We start from the raw sequence: 9,790 nt of genomic DNA on the forward strand, positions 1-9,790 counted from the left end.
ATACCCCATCTACGACCTTCGACATTCACTCCCATCACCAATTGACGGTTACAAATGCACCGCAACTGACGCACGTTGATTCCGCAGAAACTTCCAACATGCAACCTAGACAATCAAGAAGAACAAGGACAGCAGACCTGCAAAACATTCTGGAAATATATCAGTGTTCCTTTACTGCCACTAACGAAAATTCTGAACAACATGGCACTATCTCCAACGTGATTATTAGCGCACCTACACCAAATGGGCTGTGCACGCTGCACGTTTTGGCGCATGCGCATTTAACGGATGCAGCCATGACAGAAGAGGATGTGAAGAGATCGACCCGGGGCTGATGGGGAAAGGGATCGGACTGGAGAGGATGAGGGCATCGGGCCGGCGACGGTGGGGAAGTCATCAGGTTGGGTACGGCGTTGGGGGATAGGGGAGGAGTGGGGATGTGGTGGGGGGGGAGGAGTGGGGATGTGGTGGGGGGGGAGGAGTGGGGATGTGGTGGGGGGGGAGGAGTGGGGATGTGGGGGGGGGGAGTGGGGAAAAGCTTCGGGGGACGGGAAGGGATTCGGGAGGCGTGGGGGCGGGGAGGAGTGGGGGATGGGAGGGTCGGAGAGGAGTGGGGGTCTGGGAGGGGGGGGCGATGTCGGAGAGGCGTGGGGATCGGGCGGGGACCGGGAAGGAGTGAGGGGTGGGGGATGGGTTCGGAGAGGAGTGGGGATCTGGGTGGGGAAGGGGTTCGAAGAGGAGTGGGGATGGGTGGGAGCTGGGTGGGGGAGGAGTGGGGATAGGGTGGGGGAGGGGATTGGGGAGCTGGGTGGGGGAGGAGTGGGGAAAAGCTTCGGGGGACGGGAAGGGATCTGGGAGGAGTGGGGATCTGGGTGGGGAAGGGGTTCGAAGAGGAGTGGGGATGGGGGGGAGCTGGGTGGGGGAGGAGTGGGGATAGGGTGGGGGAGCGGATCGGGGAGGATTGGGGAGCTGGGTGGGGGAGGGGTTCGGGGAGGGGAGTTCGGGATGGGGGAGGGGAGAGGGGTTCGGGGTAGGGGAGGAGTGGGGATCTGGGTGGAGGAGGGGTTCAGGCAGGAGTGGGGATCGGGGTAGGGATCGGACTGGTGAAGGCGAAGAGATCGGGACGGAGGGGAAGGGATCGGTCTGCGAAGAGTGTTGGAGAGGGGTGGGGAGAGGAAGCGGGTGCCGGATCGGGGGTGGGGGTGGCGAGGATAAAACGTGTCGCAGCAACCGAGGCTGCAGTCCCCACTCCATCGCTCACTGTGTTTCAATGGCGGCACGCAGAGTGGGATGCTGCGTATGATGCATGACGTACCCGGGCTACGTAATGACGTCACCGCCGGCCGTGTCTGTTAGAATTTAATTTCTTCGATAATTTTCGTCCCGTTTTCTGAGGGAACAGTGGTGACTCTGCAAATCCCAACAATTCAGTTTTGTGAAAGTTATGCAATTCTCCTCAGCTCCATCTTATCCCTTGGTATTAACCCTGTATCATCTACACCTCGGACCTACTGATTGGAAACCCCAGCGACAATGTGCTCGAACTTCCCTCGGGTTCCCGCGCGAATGTTCTGGAAGCTCCTTCAGGTGTCGGCAGTAAGTCGCGGTGACGGTCGAGGAAAACAGGTTTTTCGCACGAAGTTAAAAATTCATGAACGTTGCGCCTCTCTTCCCGGCCTCAATCTGTGGAACCTGGTGAGGTTTGAAACTTTGATGCGTTTTGTAATTTTCTCCTACAGTTGAAATCTGGTAAATGGTCAAAGTTAGCACGGAATCATAGGATAGGCGCAGCAGTGGAGCAGACCATTCGGCCCATGGTGTCGGTATCATCATTTTGCAGGGAAAGCTCACGTGCTCTTTACTGCAATAATTTTTGTGAAATTCTTTATTCCGTGTTTTACTGATTTTGATCACTTTTCAGTTGCAAGGCCAAAGATTATACTGACGTGGAGAAAATAAGTGTCTTTTTTTTTAAAAAGTCAGCTGTATGAGGTGACACCCCCAGAGCACATAGGGCTTGAACCCAGGCCTCCTGGCCCTTCAGTGTCTTTTTGCCTTCGGATATAGATCCAGTTTTTAGCTTTCTGCTAAATCCTGGACTAATTCTGTCTTGATTACTGCAGCTATCTATAATATCTGTCTTTAGGCCCAGGCATATGTAACCATTGACATGTCTATTGAAGAGCTTCAAAGCAATTTTGTAAGTTATGAATTCAGTTACTGAGCTCCTATCCAACAGCAACTAAGCATTTGTAGTCCAGTTCTATATGCCTATAATGTGACAATGCTGTGGCTTTAAGAGGTTATTTTATCCTGGGTTTGTTGGAAGAGCGGTTGTAAGGTACAGGCACCCAGCAGTGTACCAAAACCAATTGAATAAACACATTGGAAGGTCTTGGGTTTTTGTTTAACAGCCTGAATGGGTGTGGCCAACTCTCTCAGATCAGGATTTTTGGGTTTTGGTTTTCAAGATCCAGAAGATGTTGAGGTCTCAAAGGAGTTGGAAGGTTCAGTAAACGTCTCCTGGCTGTTACTCTCTCTGAATTATGTCTTGATGTCATTTTCTCCTGGATTAGAGAACTGCATGTGAGAATGTCTGAATTTGCCTTTTTGCGAAGGGATGTGTTTGTGGGATTATATTATATTGGAACAGTAAATTATTAATGTTACTGTATCTATTATTTGGTTAAATTTTCCAATAAAGTTATTCTAAGTTCTTTCTTTGTTTGTATTTTAACTATAATCTTTAAATAAAATGTGTTTTTGATTAACATCGAGAAGTTTGACCAGTGGCATTTCATCTAGAACATTGCACTACGTATTTGCCTTTAATATAAGAAAAGGTTAGGGTCTCAATTACCTTATTAAAATATTTTGTGGATGACTGGTCCATAACACTTTATGTACCACTTTCTTTATACCAATAATTATTGTCCAACCAAGTGAATCTGTTATGCTAACATTATTTATAGGTCATCTTTAATTTTGTAAAACTTCCCAAGATGTTTCCCAGAGGTGCAATAAAACAAATATTGACGCAGAGCTAAAAGAGTTGAGACATTGCGGCAGATGACCAAAACCTCCTTGAACAGTGGGAATTTCTTACAGGAAGAGGAATATTTGGGAAAATTGATCTGGAGTTTAGGATTTAGGCAACTGAAGGTATGCCCTTTAATGATCAGCTGAATTAAGCTTTGGCGGGAAGGATTTAGAGTTAAGGAATTCAAAGTTTTTGGAATGCTGTGCAGTTGGAGACAGTTGCAGAGACATGGAGAGAAGAGTTCAAGGAGAATTTTGGGCATGAGGATAAGAATTTGGCTTCAGCTATGCATCCCACAAAAGGGTGGCCACTGCAACAGTGATAGTATCACTACCTCTGTGTCAAAGCATCTAGATCTGAATACTCACAGTCAACATATGGGGTAGATTTGTATTTGCAGATACATTGTATTTTGTTCAAAAAGCACGCAATCTGTTGGCAGTCAGCCCATGTGACATTTTATAAATTTCTACTTTGGAAATAGAAGTGGTTTGACGCAAGGTTGGAATGCAAACAGGCTCTTGCCTCTCACCTTTAATGCACTTGTCTGAGCTGAAATGTCACTTTTTTTTGTGAAACCTTAAGTCATCTCAGGAATGTGACTTGAAAAGAGTTCTGGGATTTACATATTAATGAATCAAAACCTGCAGTCCATTCTAAGTGATTAAAGACTTAACAGCAATCTCGGTTTGTTCTAATCATCGCATCAGTTTTGACAGTTTGCTCTTGCACAATAAATTGTGTCCTACGGTCCTGCCCTACTAGTTACCTGACGAAGGAGCAGCGCTTCGAAAGCTTGTGCTTCCAGATAAACCTGTTGGACTGTAACCTGGTGGTGTGTGATTTTTAACAGTGTAGAATGAGTCATTTTAGCCTACCAGTTCTGCAGCGACTCCCTAAATGAGCATCACGGCTTGATGCTATTCTTTCCTTTACCCCTTAACGAGTTCATTGGGCTAGATTTTCTGCTGTCCAAACCAGCGCAGTTAGGTTTGCATATGGGTCCGTGCGGATTTGCCGTTTTAGCATGAAATTTAATTTTCCATGGCCAGTTCCACTGTGCTTGCAACCCTCCGAAAGTTTCTGTTTAATTTGGACGTGTAGATGGTTCCGATCAAATTCAGTACAGTAGTTATTCAGGAAAAGTTAGATAAATTTATAAATTAACGAGTATTTATTAATTAACGTGCTTACCTCACAGACACCCAGCCACAACTCTCCTCAGACGCCCCGCTTGTACCCTCCATAACGTCCTGATGAAGGAACGGCTGGCCGAAAGTTAGTGTGCTTCCAATTAAACCTGTTGGACTATAACCTGGTGTTGTGATTTTTAACTTAATGCTTAAACATCGCCACTTTACGAAATGTCTGATAGAATCAAGCAGGTTGATTTTTTTTATTTAACTTTATTTCAGTAATTTAAATATTTGCAAATTAAGTAAACTGAAATATGCTGTCCCACGCCCCAGTACTTATATATATATGAGTCGAAAAGTGTGGTGCTGGAAAACCACAACATCCGAGGAGCCACCTTTAAATAAAACTGAAGTAAAACAAAGAACTGCGATGCTGGAGCTCTGATACTGAAAGTGCTGCCGAAACGCCGCATATCGGGCCGAAAAACAGAACATATACTTCGTTCCCTTGTCAAAACATTTAACCCTTTAAATAAACTGTCCTGACACTGCAGAGAGTCTGCAGGACACGACAGTGGTTAATAAGTCAGTAAAATACCAAAAAGAGAAATACAGTATCTAATATTTTTAAAGACAATATTTTAAATTACCAAGCGGTGCGCAAGTATTCCAGCAGGATAAATAAAGATAGTCTATTCAATTCCGAGTTGTTTCTTTCGCCACAGTTCCTCTTCTGTTCGAGGGACAGAGAGATCTGTAGATCTCCTCCGCTTTATCCCGGGTTAGATACACTTTGCGGAATCTTTGACTCTTGTCCATTTCGCAGACAGTGAGGTGTTTGCACTCTAGAGGAACCGGGAACTCCGGTTTCTCATCTGGCAGGTAGAAAGCAAAGCTCAGGTACTCCCAGGAACGATTGTCTGGGTAACAATTATCGACCATCCAATTCCCTTCACCACCATCACTGAGCACTCGGATTTCAGAACCTGTAGATTCTGGTCTCCATATCCATTTGGTACCTTCCCGGGAAATCACTTCAGAAGGGACGGGAGGGCATTGTTCGAATATCTTGACATCGGGATTGCAGACAGCCACAGCGTGCATCAACTCGAGATCATATCTAAAAGTTCCCAACACTCTGAACTCGGGATCTTCACCCTGACAGACTGATTTCTTATATTCATCGATTAGATCATTGATATTATAAGTAAATTTGAAATTACCGTAATTGGATACTTCCAGAAAAGCGGGAGAGCTGATGTATTGCTCCAACAGGGCGTCCCGTAAATTCCGTACATATTGGGGCTGCTGTCCTATTCTTTTTGTTAGCCACCTTTCCGTGTCTTCCTTGTATTTCTCCTTCTGTTCCTCCTTTTCCCTCTGGTTCACTTCGACATGCCACCACGAGAACCGGACGTTCAAATTTTCTCCTATGTTCTTTGGGTTAGCTTTCTTCATGCATTGGTCAGCGAGGATGCCTTTGGCTCCATCGGAGTTAGTGACATGGGTAACGTTTGTAATGAAGAACGAGCTACGTTCACTGTCTTCGAGATCATTAATTTTTACATCAGGTAAAGCGTTGTCGGGAAAAGTGAAGACTCTGCCCCATTTTTTGTGACTCACATGTTTCAAGGGGTAGAAATCTTCAGGACCGCCGAACCCCACGTTAATCCGATGCCATTTCTGCGCAGTGTACATGGCTTTCTCCAACCGAAGAGGTAAGGGGCAACGTATCAAGTGGAGAAACAGACAGGAAAGGTGGAATGTCTCACTTCTGCTTGGTTTGAATCTCTGCTCTCTGGAGCAAGCCAACTCCAATAGTAATCCTTGTATGGTTCGAAGGCATGGGTAGAGCCAATCAATTTTCATCATCTCACCACAAGCTGATGAAGATGCCCTTAAATGGCAGCTTTGAACGAAAGTATTTCTACAGATTTGGAGAGGGAGTGGCTTTGAGAATTGGTAGGGCTGAATTCTGTGCATTCTATTGCTAGAAATAGTTCTACCAGAATCGTAGGCCATTTAACCTATCGAGACAGACCAATTCTCCGAAGAACATCCCACCTTCTATACCCCTGGACTCTATAGGCAATTTAGATTAGCCAGTCAACCAAACCTGTACATCTTTGGACTGTGGGAGGAAACCACGCAGACTAGGGGAGAATGTGCAAACTCCACATAGACAGACTCCTCAAGGTGAAATTGAACGTGGGTCCCTGACCCTATAAGGCGGTGGTGCTAACCATTGAGCCACCCAATAAGGACATTAGTGAACCAGGTGGGTTTTTCCAACAATCAGAAATTGATTTATGGTCATCACTCGACTCTTAATTCCAGCTATTTACTGAATTCTGATTCCACCATCTGCCATGGCAGGATTTGAACCTGAGCTTCCAAAACATTAGCTGAGTCTCTGGATTAATAGTCTACAGATAACACCATTAGGCAGTCGCCTCGCTGAGGCGACACTATATAGGGCGTTGCGAAGGAATCATTGAATACATTTGACGATGAATCCGTCACTCTTCACAATAGCGAATAATGGATCTAAGCGGTGTTACACTATATAATTTGAATGTGATTGACAAGACGAGGTAGACAAGAGTGAATCAACTAGCATTGTGTCGAACCCTAAGTAAAACAGGAGCAGCCGAAAGAAGAGGGGACTTTATTGTAGCTAATTGTTAATCCATTGACCATTATCCAGGTCCCTGCGACGAAGGAGGTATTGATCATATTCCACTGCAGAACAGGCTCTTTGGCCACCATGTCTCTGCCGACGATTTTAAAGCGAGTCTTTGACTTCTTTCCAGCCCTGCCTCCTCCCTTCCATTGCACCTACCGACTCTTCCTTTCAGCTTCCAACCGGATTAATTCCTCCCATCGAACACACACATGTGCCCACCTATTACCACCTCACCATCCCCTCCCCACTCCCCCAACCCCACCTCCATTCCTGAAGAAGGGTTATAACCGAAATATTGACTTCTCAACCTCCTGATCCTGCCAGGCTTGCTGTGTTCTTCCAGTTTGTTTTGACTCATGATCTATTTGAATGGCAGAGCTGACTCGATGGACTGAATAGCCTGTTTCTGTCCCTATGTCTTATAGTCTACACTGCAGTTGGATTATCTGTCAAGCCTGAACTTGAATCTATTCAGAGGGTGACATGGTTTAACAAGTAGTTGCCAATTAACAACATGATTCTTTCTGCGTTATAAATCTAGAATATAGAGTCCTTCTCATACGATTTTGACAAGGGGAGTAATGTTAATCTATCCTATGTAGCTAGCAAGTCACTGAATATTTTCACCGTGTTGATGTCCCTTTTACTTTTGATCCTTCATATCGTTAGCGCCGGTTTTGCTCAAATAATGCAATATTTTTTATCGTGAGGATGCGCGTTTCCAGATTAGCGCACATGCGTAGTTGCCACAGTTGCGAATGTCAGCAAACACTGCTTTTCAAAAATATTCATTTTTACGTCACATATTTTAAAAATGCACAGATCAGATTATATTTGTTTATTTGTACTCCAGTTCATTAAAGATACATTAATTGGCGACATTATTATTCACTTAATCCATAAATCAACTCAAAATGGAGTGCGACATAATCACAATTCCCTGTATTCCCGATTAGATTTTAGATTCAACATTTATTTATCACATTTCCAAAAAAGTAAAAGTATTCAATGTAACCGGTATAGACGAAATATAATATTTAGATAAAGGCTGCTTACAGCTGTCTAAATACGGCAGCGCAATAACTGATATAAAATCTCCGCTTCTTCCCGGGTCATGTACGTATAAGGCGGCCGAAATCGTTGACTTTCCTCCATATCGCAGACAGTGAGGTGTTTGAACTCCAGCTGGACCGGGAACTCTGGATTCTCATCTGGCAGGTAAAAAGCAAAGCTCACGAATTCCCACCGCCGACAATCTGGATAACACTCATCGACCCACCAGCTCCCACCGTCATTCTGCTTGAGCACTCGGATTTCAGAACCTGTGGATTCTGGTCTCCAGACCCATTTGGTACCTTCCTGGGAAATCACTTCAGAAGGGAGCTGAGGGCATTGCTCAAATATTCTGACACCCGGAGGATGGACTGCCACGGTATGCATGATTTCGATGTTATATTTGAAAGTTCCCAATACGCTGAACACGGGATCTTTCCCCTGACAAACCGATTTTTTATATTCACCGATTAGGTCATTGATATTGTAGGTGAATTTGAAATTTCCGTAATAGGATTGTTCCAAGAAAGCGGGAGAGCTGATATATTGCTTCAAAAGGGCTTCCTGCAAACATCTTACATTTTTGGGTGGAGGGTCCTGGATGGTTTGCCTCAGCTGTTCTTCAATAATATTTCTCCTAACTTCCTTTTCCCTGTCCACTTCTTGCGGGCTGACTTGGATGCTCCACCACGAGAAGAGAACCTTGAGCTCTTCTCCAATCTGCTTTACCTTTGCTTTCTTCAAGCATTGATCGTTGAGAATACCTTGGGCTCCATTTGAATCGGTGACATGAATGAGATTTGTGATGGAGAACTCAGTATGCCTCCCCGGTTGGAGAGCGTCGATATTTACACCCAAGACAGCGGAGTCCGGAAGAGTGAAGCCCCTGCCCCATTCACGGATGCCGACATGTCTCAATGGGTAGAAGTCTTCAGGCCCACGATACCCAGACTTAATTCGCTGCCAGTTTCGCGCAGTGAACATGGTTTATTGCGTAGAAAGAGCAACAAGTGAAATCGAGCTCTGTGTGCAACCCAATAACCAACTCAAGGTTTGTTTTGTGCCACAAATGGGCGGAATTGGCAGTCCGCCATCTCCTTACATCACGCACACTGTTATATGAGTTGTTCTAATATGGAAACATCCAAGCAACTCACAGCATTTTTTTATGTGTTGTGTCATTGGGAAGTGGTAAGAAATAAGGCGTGTCGGCGATCTTGCTTGGGTTTGGGTTCGATTATTTACAGATCCCGGCAGTATTCCATTGAAGTTGATCCTAGGTGACCACCGCAGCTGCCAAAAATGTGGCAGGTGATTGGTTGTATTTAAGCAGAAGTCTCACTAATGCTGCCCCAGAATAGCCGAAAATGAAACAGAAAGTCGAAAAGCCTTTATTTATATATCAAAACACTGCTTTCACTGTGTACTTGGAACGAGAAAGGCAAAAGTGTGAGGACTGCAGATGCTGGAAACCAGACTTTAGATTAGAGTGGTGCTGGAAAAGCACAGCAGGTCAGGCAGCACCCAAGGAGCAGGAAAATCGACGTTTCGGGCAAAAGCCCTTCATCAAGAATAGAAGCAGGAAGAGATGACCTGGGGGTTGCAGTGAGAGAGAGAAACTCACTGAGATTCTTGTGGAGAGAGGAGGAGAACTTCAAGGTAGGCATCCTTGCAAGAGGATTTACAGTAAGGTTAAAATCACCTAGACAAAAGTGAGGACTGCAGATGCTGGAAACCAGAGTTTAGATCAGAGTGGTGCTGGAAAAGCACAGCAGGTCAAGCAGCATCAGAGGAGCATGAAAATCGAGGTTTCGGGCAAAAGCCCTTCATCAGGAATAGAGGCAGGAAGAGACGACCTGAGGGTTGTAGTGCTGC

The 9,790-nt window shown here is 45.2% G+C and overlaps 1 protein-coding gene and 1 long non-coding RNA gene across 2 annotated transcripts; one reads left to right on the top strand and one right to left on the bottom strand.

Moving 5' to 3' along the window:
* The first annotated feature begins 256 nt into the window (after positions 1 to 256).
* On the top strand, positions 257 to 2,771 carry LOC140463706 (uncharacterized). The gene is made up of 2 exons (XR_011954747.1): positions 257 to 400; positions 1,461 to 2,771. It is a non-coding gene; the product is annotated as an uncharacterized lncRNA (long non-coding RNA).
* Positions 2,772 to 7,685: 4,914 nt separating this feature from the next.
* Positions 7,686 to 8,977, bottom strand: LOC140463707 (uncharacterized). The gene has a single exon (XM_072558059.1). The coding sequence runs from the start codon at positions 8,897 to 8,899 to the stop codon at positions 7,925 to 7,927; it is 975 nt and encodes a 324-aa protein (XP_072414160.1). The 5' UTR covers positions 8,900 to 8,977; the 3' UTR covers positions 7,686 to 7,924.
* Positions 8,978 to 9,790: the final 813 nt, after the last annotated feature.

This window comes from Chiloscyllium punctatum, chromosome 38 (assembly GCF_047496795.1).
Source record: "Chiloscyllium punctatum isolate Juve2018m chromosome 38, sChiPun1.3, whole genome shotgun sequence".
NCBI classification, from domain to species: Eukaryota; Metazoa; Chordata; class Chondrichthyes; order Orectolobiformes; family Hemiscylliidae; genus Chiloscyllium; species Chiloscyllium punctatum.